We start from the raw sequence: 18,385 nt of genomic DNA, 5'->3' as shown, positions 1-18,385 counted from the left end.
AGTATTCGAAGTTGTCCTCGCCGAATAACATTTTTAAAGATATTGAACACATATTTTCCCATCTTTTAATCTGATGCATGTTTTTGGGTATATCGTTGTTTCAAAATAAAAAAAACCGCACACTATGTGTATTTTACCAAATGAAATTCGTCATAAGTAATCCATTAACTCTGGAGAAAAACAGAGATGTCCACACTCACGAATCTAGAGGAAAAAAATCGCCTTTATTACTTATTATTAAACATCTCATTAGCACAGAAAGGATTTCAGTATGTGCAAACAAAAATTTTTGATCATCTGTCCAGTAACACTAAGTGTCTGACAGGTAATAAAGCAAGTTTTAAATCAAACCTACAACCACTGCTTTACGACAACTGATTCTATTCCATAGACGATTTTTTATCTAAACCTGGTAATTTGGAAGAAACTTAGATTGATGTGTAAGTACATTAGTAAATCTGAAAGATATTATGTTCATAAATTTTAAATTAGGCCACTGTGGAATTTATAAAATTGTAAATGGCCAGACATAGCCATTTACCAAAAAGTAATCATGTATACATCTCCTTTAAACTGACTTCCATATCATTTCAATAAAAAATAAATCGTCCAAATTTTTTATGGAACATATAATTAACTGAGAGAGATTTGTTGTGGTTCTTGCATACATAATTATTGTTGGCACTTTTTGAGAATCAGAGGAGTAATGAGACCTATTGATAGTTATTAATGTCCATCTTACTGTTCATGCTATTGAAGAAAAGAGCTGCAATAGGCATAAACGAAGCTCTTGCAAGGTAGTTCCGCATGAGCAGCAACAATATTTGGGTAGATGCAAAAGCAGTAATTGTGGGTGAAAGATCCATAGGGCAATACATGTTACTGAGCACATTAACAGGTTGTGTATATCACGAATTCCTACATGACAAATTGCCCATGTTACTGTAGAAGTTTACCATTGCAGAAAGATGATGGTTGTGGTTTATGCACAATGGAGCACCAGCTTATTTACTACACCTCATACGGGAGATAAAGGTACTGAGCAATGAATAGATTGAAGAGACCCATAGTATGACCTCCCCATGTGCTTTACCTTGGTCTCATAGATATATAGGCTATGGCAACAAATCAAGGCTTTGCTGTATTTCACATCTATTGACAACGTGCTTACATTAGAGGAACAAATGTCCAATGCAAGTGGTAAAATCTGAGGATCCCCAGTTGTGTTTGCATATGTTTTTGAATCTTTGAGGTAACCTGGAGCATGTGTAGGAACAAGTGGTTATCATATGGAGAATCTTCTACAGTGTCAGCAGATAGTTAGTTATCTCAGATGGCAAATCTCAACATGTGTTTGTTTCTAGACATATGTGTACAGAACTCCTTTTTCCAATGTATGTGTACAGAACTCCTTTTTCCAATGTTGACCAACTCTATCCCCTGTAAGGATATCGAAGACTTGCTCCTGTATAAATAAAATCATATAAATTCAATGATGTGGATATTGAATGAATTCAAAGCACAGATTAGACAAGAATTAGAGAAGTGAAACTTTTTCCATTATATTTCATGAAACTACCTTTCTAGGATGGATAGTGTCACATTTTTAATGCATATTGTAAGGATTGTACTGAAGATGCAAATTAAGAGTGTCATTTAACTGCAGTCATCTGGACATGTACAGTTTAAAATCTTTGCACATGTCAATGTGCAGTTATCTTTTGGAATGGGACTGACAGCTTCCATTTGCAGTTTCTGATTCAAATGGAGCCATCAATGAACTTACTAAGATAATCATTCACACCAGACATGGGCCATATAATAATGATTTAGTGAACAATTGTCTGACAAAATCGTTCATAGCCACCATTTTTGCCAACATATCAGAAACAATGAGGTAGAATGCAGTATTTGCTAATTTCTCACTGCCAAGTGGTGGTATATTCACCTTCATAGGTCCCCACATGTCACATTTGGCACCTCGGGCTCTGGTAATAGAGAGTGGCTGCTGTGTTGAGGTGATACTGCTGTTTGTCCATTGACAGTCAGTACGAACTGTTTACTTTTCTGGGTACTTTGAGAGGTGTTGCTAGCCCTGTGTTGTCTAATGATGCCTATAACACCAACTGCTTTTTGTGACATGTGAGCTTTCTCCATTCAGTGATTGTGATGAACTCTGCTATCCTGTTTGATGAACTTCAACACTCTGCATTCGCCATGGAATGTATGTAGCTGAATGTGGTAAGCCCAGATTTGGGAGACCTTGTCGTATCACAAGCATTTGCTAGGCTCTTTTTAACTGGTAAATTTGGTTCAGGTGTCTCCTACATTGGCAGATAATTGATGATGATATCATCATCAAGCTCTGAATTTGGCTTTTGACTGTCCTGACTATGCTCTCAACCTCTGTTTTGATGCTGGACTGAATGGAGTCGTGGTCAAGTGTTTCAGTGGCTGAAGCTATAGAAAGCTATGGGCCAATGTGTCAGACTATGGTGTGTGGTATCCCCTACATGGTAAGTAACTTCTCCGGCGACTGGATAATAGCTTGTAATAAGGTGGCTGTCATCCAACCAGCATACTGAAAGTCAGAGAGTACATCTACAATCGTCAACCACACTGCTTTCACAAATGGGCCTGCAAGGTACAGGTATATAAACATCCACTTCTATGGGCATTTTAGTGTGTGTCCTGGAAAGTACAACGACAGTGGCGACTCCTGTTTTCAGGCAGAAGAAGTGCAATTCAGGACTACCTGCTATTCGTAAAAGTCCATTTGTGGCCAATAATCGTGTCACCTTGAGAGGACCTTCATACAACACATCCCCCACATTGCTGTTAGAGCAACTGGAGCATTTGCTATAGGAGATCGTTGGGAAAGTACACCTTGCATTTCGACTTCTGTCGACAACAGGGTGACACTGATACCAAGAACCGGACGTTGGTAGAGTGACAAATGTTTGTGAGTGCTGGGATGTTCCTGCAGCCAAACTCTCGGTTCCCAAGGTTTGACATTTTCCACTACTGCTATCCGATCATCAATTCTAGGCACTTTCTTTTGTATCTTGAAGATTCAGTTCACTCAGTGTTTCTTCAATACCTAAAATTTGCCCACACAACTGAGTACTCAATCTATTTGACCAACTTTGACGATAGAGATTTTATCTCTGACAATAGAGATGTCCCATGGATATGTATTTGTTGATCAATAAACTTGTTCTGGTGTTATCAGATTACTATATTACTTCCTGAATGAAGTGTAAGCATTACTTTATTATATACAATGGACTAATTACTTGTTAGTACCAATTCACACTGGCCATCACGTCACATCGAAATATTCCACAATGCATTTCAAATAGTGGCATTTGCGAACCAATAGGTCACGTCACGTCACGTCATGTCATGTTATGTCACGTCGCGATTTCTCGGGACATTGTCTGCTGAGATCGAAGGTTAACCTATTTTCGCCCAGCGCACTCAAGTTTTAGTTGTTGATTTCTGTTTTCGTGTCTTCTTAGTTTTTATTTTTTTATTATTGTGCTTTTTTTCATGGCAAACAGCAAATGTCCCATAACTACTGGGATATTTTTCCACTGAGTGTTCTTCCGCAATATAGGTCAGATCTGCAAGCGAAAATTATTATGTATTCTCAGTAACATAACACAGCTGTTGGCCCTACTGTATATAAGTAAGAAGAAAAATTGACGAATCGATTTTTGAAATAACATTTTAAGTGAAAAAGTCAGATCTAATGAAGGAGGAATGTACAGTTGTTTATTGTGTTATTAATTTCATAACAAAACAACATGATGGATAAGATAAACAGACTCTACTTATTCTAAATATTGTTTCATGTTTTTGTGTGTATATACAGGGTGATTATAATTAAAGTTAAACTTCCAAACCGCTGTAGAAATAACACAGCTGGTCAGAATGACGTCAAATTGCAATGGAATATTATCGGAGAAGGAGGAAAACGTACAGCAGAAGAAAAAAAATACTGTGAAAACTGATCAATAGATGGCGCTGTATGTGTCGAATATGTAAATAAAAACACCTGTCATGTGCACGACCCCTTGAAGTTGGTATGAACACGTCTGGCTTACTGCTTTTCCTCCTTTCTCGTGTGCAACGTTTTCCCTGACTGTCTCAATGCAGGATCGCCCTCTGCTTGTAAAGCTGTGTCACAAGAATGCCGACTGTGCACACGTCGCTCTGCAGAAGTTCTGGACACTGAATGATTCGAATGCAGTGAGTCTGGAGAAAAAGATTTGGAAATTCGAAACGATGGGTTCTTTTGGTGTGCAACATCATAGAGGGAGGAAACGAATTGATTCGACGTCAGTGGAAGCAGTGACCACAGCAATGTAGGAGGAGACAAGTGGTGGTGTGCAAACGTGTAGTGAGTGGAGAATTGAACAAACACTGGACATACCCATGAGCAAGGTGCATAAAATCCTATGAAGCATTCTTCCTTCGTATCCATTAAAAATTACCCATGTTCACGAGCTGCTTCCTGTTGACCTGCCAGCAAGAGAGACCTTTGATTTAGAATTTCTTGCTCAAATGGAAGTGGACAATGATTGGCCATGGAAGATTTTGTGGACAGGCAAAGCCCACTTCCATGAGACAGGATATACCAGTACACAGAACCGTCGAATACGGGCACAGAAAATCCACACACAAAACAACCAGTACCACTTCATCCTGAAAAGGTCACTGTTTGGTGTGGGTTTATGGCATCATAGGGCCATGTTTTTCCGAAGAGACAGGTGCGTCCAGTCCTGTTACCTGTTCTGCCACTGGTAAGCACTATGAGTGTCTTTTGCGCAACCAAGTCATTCCAGCTCTCTAACAGCGTGATTGTGTGGATGAGATCATTTTTAAGCAAGATCGCGCACCTCCGCAAATTGTAAATCCAGTTAAGCATCTGCTGAAGCGCCATTTCGGAAATGCTAGAATTATCAGCCACCATTTCCCTGCAGCCAGGCCGTCCCAATCACCTGATCTTAATCTGTGTGACTTCTGGTTGTGGTGCTATCTGAAAAATGTTGTGTTCAGTGTTACAATGGCAAACTTAGTTGCATTGAAGGCACACATTCTGAACGTGACCCCCAAAACTTTTCGATCAGTTGTGGAACATGCTGTTTCTCGAGAATGCAGGCTTTCTCGGCGAATCTTGATGATGAAATCTTCTCAGGTTTCTGTTTCTCGATTTCAACTAGTTGCAGAAAACGGTGGACAACATATTTCACATGTCTTGCGCCAGTCACATGGAAATTAATAATCCGATTTGATTTTGACTGATGCTTTTTATACGGTTTTTAGCCTCAGGACAATTAAAAACCGGTGTGAGTGATGCCTTTTATGCGGTTTTTGGTCTCAAGGCAATTAAAAACTGATTTGTCCCATCCGATGTGATATGACCTTGCTATGGTGGCTGGGCTTACTTAGCTAACACTATCAAACCTGTACATCCATGCACACTGAGTACTGCAGTTTGTTTAATGTCAAGCGTACACGTTAGGCATTGTTGTATGATTCATTTGCCGACCACTATTAAATTATGATGCTTACAGCGCCATCTGTTGTTACATTTTGTAACTATTTATTTTTCTTCTGCCATACGTTTTCCCTCTTCTCCGATAATATTCCGTTGACCGGTGGTGTTATTTCTACAGCGGTTTGAAAGTTTAACTTTAATTAATAATCATCCTGTACTTTCGATGGCAATTAAAGATCGAAGTTTTGAAGTGAAGTAAGAATATGCATTAAGCCGGGTTCACACAGGCAACAAAGGTGTCGCCACAGCGAGTGGCATATTGGGGTTGCATTGCAGTTGCATGTGTGAGCTCCCAGGTTTTAGTGGTGCAACTTCAGAGACTCAACTTTTGTCATCACACAAAAAGTTAAGCTTGGTTGAACTTTGATGCGCTACTTTCCTAACAGAACTGTTACCTGGTGACAGTATTTCTAGACAGGAGTATTCTGTCGAAGTTATCGTGGTGTAATTGCTGTTGCACACCATTCGATTTCAATGGTTTTTTTTTATTTCTAAAAGAAAGTGAAAACAATGGTCGGCAGGTATACATTTGCAGCTTCTAGAACTTCACGATTGGCAACCTATGTCTGATTTTCAGCAGCAGCAGTGTGTGTGTGTGTGTGTGTGTGTGTGTGTGTGTGTGTGTGTGTGTGCAAATAAATTACGTAACCCATAGTCTTAAAAGATGAATAAGGAAACTTAATATATTTAATCATAAAAGCGTGTCGTATAAACTTCGTAATTTGTGAGACCAAGCATTGTATAAATTTTGCATTATACGCAGGAAATAGTTCCAGAGTGTGGTGTGGTAGTTGTGACACTAAAAATTAGTTATTCGAAGTGCCTATATCAATGGATATAATAAAGATCTAAAGTCTTGGAAGACTGGCGTGTCTGCCGATGATACCTGCCAGCTGTTGGTTATTTTGCCATTGCAGACAGCATTTTCTTCTCTGAATATTATTTTGTTATAAATGTGTTTGTTTCCCCTGATTTATCCCTGAGCGAAATCTATTTTCGGATCTAACATTTAGGTTTCGTCTTCCTCGTATTTAACAGTCATCCTAGCTCTAAGGGCATAACCTGCACTACAACATTCATACTCGCTCATTTGATTTCAGTTGACGCCACCCGCAGAATTTGTTACGCCCCATGTGGACGGTAGCTTACGATGCCACTACAGCAAGTCACAAGCTGTGTCGCCACGTTAGATGCGTGTGTGAACAAAGCTTTATGAAGTTTGCTTTTTCCATTAATAAACTTTATCGTTGTTAGTTCCATAATTTCGATACTATACTCCGGATTTTGTATCCCGTGTGGCAATCTACACGTTGAATTTCACCGTTCAGTAGTAGGCTAAGCGAACTGACGTGATGGACAGTGTGAATACACCCTGACGTGGCGTTTCCGTGGCTGATAGCCAGTGTGGATTTTTCCACTTCTTTCCTCTAGTGGAAAACACAGCTGGGGGCCCTCAACCATTTATATCTTTGCTACCGACTGCATATACATAATCTTTAGAGCATAGTGATGGTATTGGTATGTTAGCGCTCGGCATAGAAATGTTTGGTTATGTTTACGGAGGACGGAAACTGTGTTGCGTAGAATAAACCGCGGAGTCTAACGTCCAGACATGGTATGAGTAAAAGGACACATCATCATTTAGTAGTGTTATGTACAAGATTCGATAATAGCTCCAAAAAAACTGAATTTGTGGCTTGTCAAATGAATGTTCTTCCCGTGCTTGAAACTAGGAAAGTATTGTTAAATCATCTTGCAGCGAAAGTATGGCCTTTGTGTCATTCTAAATCATTAGGCAGAGAAATTGCATCTCGTATAGCTTTCAGCTTAACAGATAACGAAATTTTGCACCTTCTCGAAAATGAAAGGCAGCTTGAAGAAGCCGTTGGAAGGTCACTGACATCCGTGTAAGTAAAATAAGAGTTCATTGTACAAGATACATTCTCCACAGAGGTTCAGTGTGTTCAAAAATTTTCTAATATGTCATCTTTCCATGTTCAGCTGTCCAGAATACAAGAAACACGTACTCGGAGAAAAACTGTTTGCTGCTGTTGCAAGTGTAGAAACAGAACTATGTGCACAAGTCACAGGGATGCTTCTAGAGCTAGATTTCAAGACCGTAGAGTTTCTCCTGAATGAGCCAGATGCCTTGACAGCAGCTGTAAAGAAAGCAAGGAATGAATATTTGCTGTACACTCAGGTGATCTAGCTATGAATAGAATTCAGTATGTTTTAGGTTATTAATACTACAGTTCCTTGGATACACCTTTTAGTTTCTCAACAATCAATTTATTTAGTGCATTGCTTGCACTAGAAAGTAAAATTACAGAGAAACAAAATTGACTAACTAGTATTTACCTGCAGGAAGCAAAATTCCGTTACTTCAGATAGACACCTTTGGGAATGAAAACATTGATTTTAGTTTTTGGAACTATTAGTTCCTGCCTCACGGAGGAAAGATGAATAGCTTGTGGACAGGAAAAACGGGCAGATCACTCAGCTTCCAGGATGAGAGGATCCCACAACCTGCCGTGTTAGACACTCTCACCTCCCCCTTAAGCTTTGTTTCCATTCCACCTCACGGTGGGTTAGTATCCCACACCCTACATTCCTAGTGACATAGTGTTGCTTTCTAACTTTCTCATCTTTCATCCCTGCAGAGTGAACTAGGATTAGTGTTCTCCTTTTTAATTGTGTCTATTGACAGGGCTGGAATTTTGCCTCTTGAAAGTAATTCCTGGCTGGCCATTTTATGGTTTTTGAAATTTGAGGCTTCTAAACTGAATTTTGTTTTTGATGCAGTTAAAGTAAGCAGTGTATTATGTACAATATACAGGAAGGAAGAGCGAATGTTTTCGATCAGCAAATGTCATTGGCCTGAGCTGGTGATGGTGTCTTGTTGGTGCTACCTCCTTGACATTCACACAGTCTCAGTCAATCCTTGAATCTCTCTGCTTACCAGAACTTACTATTAACAATATATTTATCAGTAATGTTCTAGTTAGATTCTATTAGTAATACACACATCACAAAAAGTTTTGCACCATCTCAGTTCCGAGAGTTCCGGAACCTGTACTGAAAACTGGAATAGAGGTCAACATAAACATCATTTCCGCCCTTTTTATTGCTCGTGAAAACCACACACTGCATGTTGTACCACCATTCAGCGAGACCTTCAGAGGTGGTGGTACGTCTAATACCCAGTAGCACATCCTCTTGCATTGATGCATGCCTTCATTCATCATGGCGTACTATCAAGTTCATCAAGGCACTGTTGGTCCAGATTGTCCCACTCCTCAACGACAATTCGGCGTAGATCCCTCAGTGGGTTGGTGAGTCACGTTGCCCATAAATAGCCCTTGTCAATCTATCCCAGGCATGTTCAGTAGGGTTCATGTCTGGAGAGCATGGTGGCCTCTCTAGGCAAGCGATGCCATTATCCTGAAGGAAGTCCTTCACAAGATGTGCACTATGGGGTTGCGAATTGTCATTCATGAAGACGAATGCCTCATCAATATGCTGCCAATATGGTTGCAGTATCTGTCGGAAGATGGCATTCAAGTATCGTACAGCCATTACAGCGCCTTCCATGGCCACCAGTGGCGTATGTCGGCCCCACCTAATGCCACCTCAAAACAGCAGGGAACCTCCACCTTGCTGCACTCATGGACAATGTGTTTAAGGCGTCCAGCCTGACGGGGTTGCCTCCAAACACTTCTCCGACGATTGTCTGGTTGAAGGCATATGCGACACTTGTCTGTGATGAGAATGTGAGGCCAATCCTGAGAGTCTGTACCGCGCAGCATGGTGTCGTGGCTGCTAAGATGGACCTTGTCATGGACGTCGGGAGTGAAGTTGCGCATCATGCTGCCTATTGCGCACAGTTTGAGTTGTAACATGACGTCCTCTGGTTGCACGAAGAGCATTATTCAACATAGTGGCATTGCTGTAAGGGTTCCTCCGAGCCATAATCCATAGGTAGCGGTCATACACTGCAGTAGTAGCCCTTGGGCAGCTTGAGCGAGGCATGTCATTGACAGTTCCTGTCACTCTGTATCTCCTCCATGTCCGAACAACATTGCTTTGGTTCAGTATTAGATGCCTGGACACTTCCCTTCTTCAGTGCCCTTCCTGGCACAAAGTAACAATGCTGTATTTGACCATCTAGGCATGGTTGAACTACAGACAACAAAACCCAAGTACCTCTTTCCTGGTGGAATGACTGGAATTGATCGGCTGTTGGACCCCCTCCATCTAATATGTGCTGCTTATGCATGGTTGTTTACATCTTTGGGCGGGTTTAGTGACATCTCTGAACAGTCAAAGGGACTGTGTCTGTGATACAATATCCACAGTCAATGTCTATCTTCAGGAGTTCTGGGAACCAGGGTGATTCAAAATACACATACAAAAAAAAGTTTTGCAAGTGCAGTAATACATTCCGTTCTGTGATTTTGTTGTGACTGTGAGTGTAAATCACAAACTAGTTAGCTAGCTATAATGTGAGCTGTTAACAGAAGACATGGTTGGTGCAGTATGATGTGGATATGGAGCTTTTTGTATTTCAAAAGATAGTTAAGAAAGTACAGTGACTGTGACAAGCAACATCAGACTAAGCTAATGCAGTGATAGAAACAACTTTACAGAGGAAATTGCTTGGAGGCCATGATGTTGATAAAGGCGTGAAAATGCAAAAAACACGATGAAACAATTACATATACAGGAAAAGTGTGGCGTCTCTTGCCCAGTAGTGAAACATTTGAAAAAAAAAATTATATTACAATGGGACAGGACACTCTGAACAGTTTGAATAGCTGTCACTATCCATCTACCCGTAACACCATGTCACTTTCTTGCAACCAACATACTCTGAAGTTTGGTGTCTACCTGTCTGCTTTGACCAGTGAGGTAACTGTGTTGTCTTTTGTGACATCTTGGTGGTGCGGTGAATCTGAAATGGATTGTGTTTGCAGAGAGCGTGTCGGAGTCTGTAGTGGTGATCTCTTGTGTGGGATGTTTATGTTTCTAAATGCTTTTGTGAGTGCCATTTGTGGTTCATTGGACTTCGCAAGTGGGTTAAAGTGTGTTAATGGACTCTTTGGATATTTTGATTGTGGTGGTAAACTGACCTGTAATGCAGCCAGAGGCCTAGGTTAGGTTGGCACTGACAGTTTGTTTGTGAGTTGACATAGTTAATGAATGTGAAAGTGGAAAATCTGGTTATAGCAACAAATTGACCTGTAGCAAGGCTTAAAGTTTATGCCCACACTATAGTGGAAGATTTTTGTATGGGTTTATTAATCGATTATTTGGGTCAATGGAAGTGTCCGATTCCACCCGTCTTGCCTGGCCTTGAGTACCACTTGTTTATTATTATCTTTGTTTGCTATCAATGTTAGCAAATTGTTCTTGTGAAACCTTCGTGTGTGTTGTTTTTCTATGTGTTTTTGTCTTTGTGATACGTATGCAACGTTTCTATATCCGCCATATTGGAATTGTCGTTTCCGCTATATTTGTGACGTCATGGGTCAAAGCCGACGGGTTAGATCGGACGCTTCCGTATTTCCATTCGCTCATGCTACACTCCAATGTTAGCAATTCCCCAACACCAACTCTTCTTGCTACAAGCTTTCATCATTTAACACTTGTTTCATTACAGCTGTACAAATCTCTGTCTCTCAGTTCATTACTCATAGAGGATAATCATTTTAAAAATGAAACACACTGATCCACCAATAATTTTTGCTAATTGCTCTTGCCATCATCTTCTGAGACCTTTCTTTCAATAGTAATTGCTGTGATTTTTCAAGATTGAAATGATGAAAAGCTTTTACTAAACAAATGTAAATAATTTAGAAGTGAAGGAGACCACTTTCTGCATCATCAAAATAAGTGCTACATATAATCGGCACACATGCGACAGCATGCTTACCAATATGTTCCAAAATGCCACACATAAAAACAGGATTTTCTGGTGTTCATACCTCAGGGTCTGTTGGTGATAGAAAGGTAGGGGTCAAGTGTTTTGGATTTGGGCTAGGGACCATTCACATACTCAACACTAGGATTGTCTTAGTGTCGCTATCCTAGAGTACAAGGTCGAAGTATGAATATTACACACTTCCTCCTTCTTAGGTATTGAAGCAAATTGGTTGGTTCTTTTTGCATTTGATGTGATAACGGTGGGCTTGATGGGACTTATCGAGGTAGCATTAGTTCATGGATGGTTCCTCAGAAAATCCCCCCCAAAAAAGGATTTGTTTACTACATTTTCACCATCATCAGTGGACCAAAACCCAGCTGAGGATTCGAAACTGGCTATGCACAGCCAGTGGTTGAAATTTTTGTGGTATACTCCCAAGGTCCCAATCTTTAACACCCTTGAAAATTTTCTTGCTATATTTATTCCTTTCCCACATACAGGGCTTCAAAGTTACGCAGCTCATACACACAAAATATACCTATAGAAATTAAATAGATTATTGATGACGGGTATACCCACTATAAACATATTCTCAATTTGAATATAATAAATTTTCTTGAGACCAAGAAGCTTTCATCCGTGAATTAGCATTGTTTTAGAGAGCATTGCTCGTGTGAAACTCGGCTTGCTCTTTTCTCACCTGACATACTGCAAACTGTGGATGAAGGGCAACAAGCAACTTCCACATTTCTAGATTTCTGGAAAGCATTTGACACAATGTCCTGTTACAGGCTCTTAAAGAAGGTACGATAATATGGAACAGGTTCACAGATATGTGAGTGGACTGAACACTTCTTAAGTTATAGAACCTAGTATGTTGTCCTCGACAGTGAGTGTTCATCAGAGATAAGAGTATCATCAGGAGTGCCCCAGGCAAGTGTGATAGGAATGCTATTATCTCGATATAAATAAATGATTTTCTGGACAGGGTGGGCAGCAATCTGCAGTTGTTTGCTGATGGTGCTGTGACATACGGTAAAGTGTTGAAATTGACTGACTGTAGGAGGATACAAGATGACTTAAATAAAATTTCTAGTTGGCGTGGTGAATGACAGATATCTCTAAATGGAGAAAAAAACAGTAACTTAACGTGTAGAAGTAGGAAAAACAAACCCTTAATGTTCGGCTACAGCGTTAGTAGTGTCCTGCTTGACACATCATTTAAATATCTGGGTGCAACGTTTGTAAAGTGATATGAAATGGAATGAGCAGGTGCGGAGTGTGACAGGAAAGGTGAGTGGTTGACTTTGGTTTATTGGGAGAACTTAAGGAAAGTGTGGTTCATCTATAAAGGAGACTGCATGTAGGATGCTAATGCAACCTATTCTTGAGTACTGCTCAAGTGTTTGTGATCTGTACCAGGTCAGATTAAAGGAAGACACTGAAGCCATTCAGAGGTGGGCTGCTAGATTTGTTACTGGTTGGTTCGAACAACACACAAGTGTTTGGAGATGCTTCAGGAAATCAAATGTGAAGGCATCATTCTTTTTTAGGAACACTATTGAGAAAATTTAGAAAAGTGGCTTTTGAAGCCAACTGCAGAACGATTCTGTTGCCTCCAGCACACATTGTGTGTAAGGACCACGAAGATATGATATGAGAAATCAGGACTCATATGGGGGCATGTAGATAGTATTCTCTCCCTTGTTCTGTGTATGAGTGGAACGGGAAAGGAAATGACTCGTAGCGGTATGGGATACCCTCTGCCATGCACCATAAGGTGGATTGCGAGGTATCGATGTAGATGTAGAAACTTGAGTTAATGTAATTGATGTGCATACAAGTGAATAAATGAATGATGCATTTTCGTACTTTCACGGGTAGTTCCGGAGAAATTTTCACAATTTTTCAACATTAGCTGCAACCACATCCCACTCGTGTATTCCAAGATGGGTATGAATAGCAAATGGCTGTAATTTTTATGGTATATTCCTAAGATTCCAGTCTCAAACCATCGTGGAAATTTTGTAGATATGTTTATCCATTTGGGAGATGCCGAGTTTGAGTTACCCTACGTGTGCACGTACAATCTTGACAGTGACAACGAGCGAAAGAGGGATAATGACAGTGAGAAGAGACAGCAGCAGTGGAAGGAATGAATAAGATAGTAACTGTAAGAGAGAACAAGAGGGAGACAGTAACAGTGAGAGGAGGCATTATTATTATTATTATTATTATTAGTTGTAGTAGTAGTAAGACAGAATGAACATGACTGGGTGTCAGACAGGAGATAGTAACAGCTGGAGCACAAAAAGAAATAATGAGTTGGGTCGAATGAATGAGTAACAATGAGCAACTGGGAGTGGTTGGGCAGGAGAGACTTACAGCAATGGACTAGTGGGTGTGAGCGAGTTATAGTTATGGCAGCTTGTGAGAGAGAGAGTGAGAGGTGAGTTACATGTTAAGAATAACTCGAATATGTTGGGCATGACAATATTTTTTGCAAAAATTTTTAAAGGCAGTGAGGAAGGTAGAATGAGGCAGCTGGTACCCCACTTTTCAAAGCCTATGAATAAAGAGTAGCATTATCACCTTTTTTGTGCTCCGATAGCATTATTCTGCTGGTCATTACGTATGTGTGTGTTATATGCATATGCAAATTATTTGTAATATGTTTGGTGCACTTGATATTTGTTGTTTGTGGGACGAGTAAAAATCATTTTATTATTTTTTGTTTCATTTTCAGAGCACAGGACCAGTTAATGATGATAATAAAAGTGATGAAATAGGAGAAGCCTTATATGATCTGGTAATCAAGGACTATCCAGATGAAGTGCTGGCAGCACGCTTAACAGGGATGATACTTGAGCTTGATGTTAAATATGTGAGACAACTTGTTAGAAATCCTGATGATTTAAGAGAGAAGCTCTTGGTGGCACATAAAGCTTTGGAAAAAGCAGAAGAAAGTATAACTGCTTAGGGTGCACAATGGCATCACCAGGACATCAGGAACTGGCTCTTTTTATTAAATCAGTACATCATTCTCTCAGAAGGCAATGCAGAAAATTAGGTCATGAACAAGCATGGAAGTACCACTGTAATCAGAAGAATATTTTAAAAAAATATGCATCAGTTATGCATACACTAGCTACCAAATTTTGGGAGCAGTCAAATGACCCACTTGTGAATGGTTCCAGCAACAGGATCCAATGGGTTGTTACGATGTGCATGAACTATTTTCTGAATGGTGGCAGGGTGGAAGAATTTATCAAAGAGGTTAAAAAACAAAGTTATTATACAGAAAATACATCAAAATCATCATTAATATGCAAAAGCTCAGTTTTCAATGTTTCACCTGAAAAAATCATGGAGAAACTGAAGTTATTGGATGTAGGAAGCTGCTATAACCCATTTAGTCAGTTCTCAGTGTTTCAAGTTGTCCCTATTGATCTGGCACCGGCCACCCCTGATGTATGGCAATGTGACTTCTTGAATGCAAAGATTTCTGATTACAGTCACAAATCTCTAACAGTTCAACAAATCTTAACTCAAGGAGAAATACCAGCAAATTTTTTTGATGTTGTAGTTTTCTCCTTATTCTTAGAATACATACCTTGTCCACAGGAGAGATATAAATGTTGTCAGAAAGCATACACAGCACTTCGACCTGAAGGCCTGCTCTTTATTATTACGCCAGATTCAAGGCATGCAACAGCAAATGCACCTATAATGAAACATTGGAGAATTGTTTTGGGCAAAATGGGGTTTCATAGAATATATTATGAAAAACTGACCCATTTGCACTGTATGGCCTATAGAAAAAGCATTGATCACAATATTCCACTGAAGTGGGCTCAGAAAGTTGCAGTGAAACTGCCAGATTCTCTTCCTGTTGAAGATAATGTCTTGTATATTCCTCAAGACAATAACTCTTATGAATCTGAAGAAAGTGATAATTCTGATGAGACTCTTCCTCAGTTAGAGAGAAATGACCAAGACAATGCACTAATGGCAGAAATGTTTTCAGAATTGCCGAGTTATGAAACTTAGAATTCTGAAATTTTAATAATGACTGTAAATGGAAGAATAAAGAATGAAGAGCTTGAATATTTTTGTCTTGGTAGTTTCACATTTGGAAGCAATATGGAAGACTGGAATGTGTGCCTCCCATTCTGTTCTTTCTGAAATTGTTTTGTATAAATACAATAGTTTCATTAATAGTATGAATGTCTCAGGCATATTTTGTGTCTTTGTATTAAAGCATATTGTTTCAGAGTTCATAAAAACCGTTTTTGAAGTGATAATTTTATTCTTTTAAAAACATGTTGTTGTTATATACAAAGACTTATTAAAATATGTTTGCCATAATTATGAGCTTTCCATATCATTTGACTGTAAGAAAGACTGCTATTGACACTTCTTCCATACATCTACAAACTAAACAAGAGTAATCAAAAAGTAATGAAAATATTTGTTTTCATAAAGAATCTTTATTTATTCATCAGAATAAACTTTGTCCCCATCAAAGCAATCCCTTTCAGATAAAATACAGGAAGGAACTCATAATGCACTGTCCCATTGTAATCAAAGAAAACAGTGAGGAGAACCTTCACATGTCATTGATCTTGTAAAATTTTTTCGGTCTCGGCTCTTCGGGCAATTTCCATTGGGACAATTGGGCCTTGGTTTAGACATCATACCCATGTTTTATCACCTGTTATGATCTCCTTTAGAAGTTGTGGATCGTTGTCGATGTTGTTCATAAATCTCCAGCAACGTCTATGTGACATTGCTTTTAGTCAAAATCAATAATTTTGGGACAAACGTTTGCTGCACTTTATTCCATTTTTCATGCAAAAGTTAATGCAAATTGTTTGATCCGTCTTAAAATTCGCCAAGTATTCGAAAATACATGTTGACTGTCAACAATTAATTAAATATTCAAAACAGATGAAAATGCAAACACACGTCACGAACATGTGAAAAAAAAAACACCTGAAAATTGGATGTATAAAGCCCACAAAACAAAAAATTCCCATTAATTTTCAATCACACCTCCTACAAGGGCTCATGCAAATTTCTTTTAAGATCTACTGTATTGGATGAACTGCTAAACATAAATACAGCAACAACTCAAAAAAATAGCTATTGTTTGTTATGACACAATGTTATTACAGGTGTTCACTGATATTAGTGAAAACTGCAATGCCAAGGAGGATACATGCTTAATACCACAAGAAATTATACAAATGATCATGATTACAAAACTGTACACGATTTGTTGTTGAGAATTCAATCCATGTCTCACAATCAGAATTCTGAGACATCATAATATGGAAAGAAAGAGAGCCTATATATGTTCCTAAGGACTCATCCTCACCAAAGTTCATATTTAAATCCATAAAACATCAACTATGGTTGTTGAAGGAATATGAATATTAAATTATTATTCTGCTCTATTCAGCTCACAATTTGATACTGCATTCTTTGACTTTCTGCATGCATACTCCGCAAACCCTGAGAATTGCATGGCAGATGGTACTTAACATGTTAGGGATTATTTCTGTTCCAATTGCACATGAAGAGCGAAAAGTGACTGCTTAAAAGCCTCCTTTTGTGTTGTAATTAGTCTACTGTTATTCACTTCCTGTTTGGGAGCAATATGTAGGAGGATGAATTTCTGTAGATTCTTCACTTAATACTGGTTCTTGAAACAATGTATGTAGGCTTTTGTGGGATAATTGGCATCTGTCTTCAGTATCTGTCAATACAAGGTTTTCAACATTTCCGTGATACTCTCCCAAAAGCCAAACAAAAGTGTGACCATTTTTTGCCACCTTTCTTTGTAAATGTCGAATAGCCCTGTTAGTCCAGCACAACAGGACAAGACACTAAGATGGGAAACACATGTGGCTTGTAAGCAATCTCCTTTATGAATTTCATTTTCCCAGCATCCTGCCAATGGACTGAAGACTGCCACCTGCCTTACCTATGGCTCAGTCTGAGAGACCATTCCATTTCATATCCCTACAAATCTTACACCCAGCTATTATTTACTTATTCTGATCCTAGCTCATTGATGTTGTAGTTGTAAGGTAATATTGTTCTTCATTTTATGAATTCCACAATTTCATATTTCTCAATATTTAAAACAAGCTGCCAAACTGTTCACCACTTTGAAATCTCCCTGGATAGTTGTGCAGTTTTTTTTCCAGCAAGGACATCATTATAGACAACTGCATCGTCAGCAAAAAGTCTGAGGTGACTACTACTGTTGTCTGCAAGGCTATTAATATACAACATTAACAGCTAGGGTCCCAACACACTTCTGTGGGGCATGCCTGAAGTTACTTCTTCCTCTGCCGATGACATATCACCCAAGATAACATGCTGTATGCTCCCAACCAAGAAATGTAGCTACTTCATCGAAACATCATGAAATTTTGGTATCTTCATGGAAGGTTGTTCAGCGGGCTATTTTTAGTGGCCAAATAACCGAAACATATCACCACATGTTAAGATAGGAACTTTACATTCAGAATTTTATTCTTAACTTTGATGCTTGACGAACGAGATCTGGGTTTTTATTTCGTAATAACTTGACACATTTTGCTTCCAACTTTTCTTTTCTTCAGGCACAAGACAAAGTTACAGACAGCTTCACAGCCGTAGCTAGTCTCAACCACACACAAAATGAGACCCAGTTATCGATAATAATTACTATGACTCCATGTCCTACCTATTTATAAGATCTGCCTCTCAGCTTATTATGGTATATTGTTGTTTGGATTAAACACGCTTGCTTTTTTTATTTTTCACCAAATTGCTGTATTTACTATATCATAAGACATCTAGCTTCTTGAATGAAATTTTCAGTCTGTAGCAGTGTGTAAGCT

At 39.1% G+C, this 18,385-nt stretch overlaps 1 protein-coding gene across 1 annotated transcript; it reads left to right on the top strand.

Annotated features, from left to right (window-relative positions):
• Positions 1-6,932: 6,932 nt before the first annotated feature.
• On the top strand, positions 6,933-15,857 carry LOC124624370 (S-adenosylmethionine sensor upstream of mTORC1). The gene is made up of 3 exons (XM_047149102.1): positions 6,933-7,473; positions 7,568-7,766; positions 14,236-15,857. The coding sequence occupies exon 3, from the start codon at positions 14,478-14,480 to the stop codon at positions 15,537-15,539; it is 1,062 nt and encodes a 353-aa protein (XP_047005058.1). The 5' UTR covers positions 6,933-7,473; positions 7,568-7,766; positions 14,236-14,477; the 3' UTR covers positions 15,540-15,857.
• Positions 15,858-18,385: the final 2,528 nt, after the last annotated feature.

The sequence above is a fragment of the Schistocerca americana genome, chromosome 1, assembly GCF_021461395.2.
Source record: "Schistocerca americana isolate TAMUIC-IGC-003095 chromosome 1, iqSchAmer2.1, whole genome shotgun sequence".
Taxonomy (NCBI): domain Eukaryota; kingdom Metazoa; phylum Arthropoda; class Insecta; order Orthoptera; family Acrididae; genus Schistocerca; species Schistocerca americana.
Note: the sequence above shows the minus strand (reverse complement) of the source record. Positions and strands in the feature narration are given on the sequence as shown.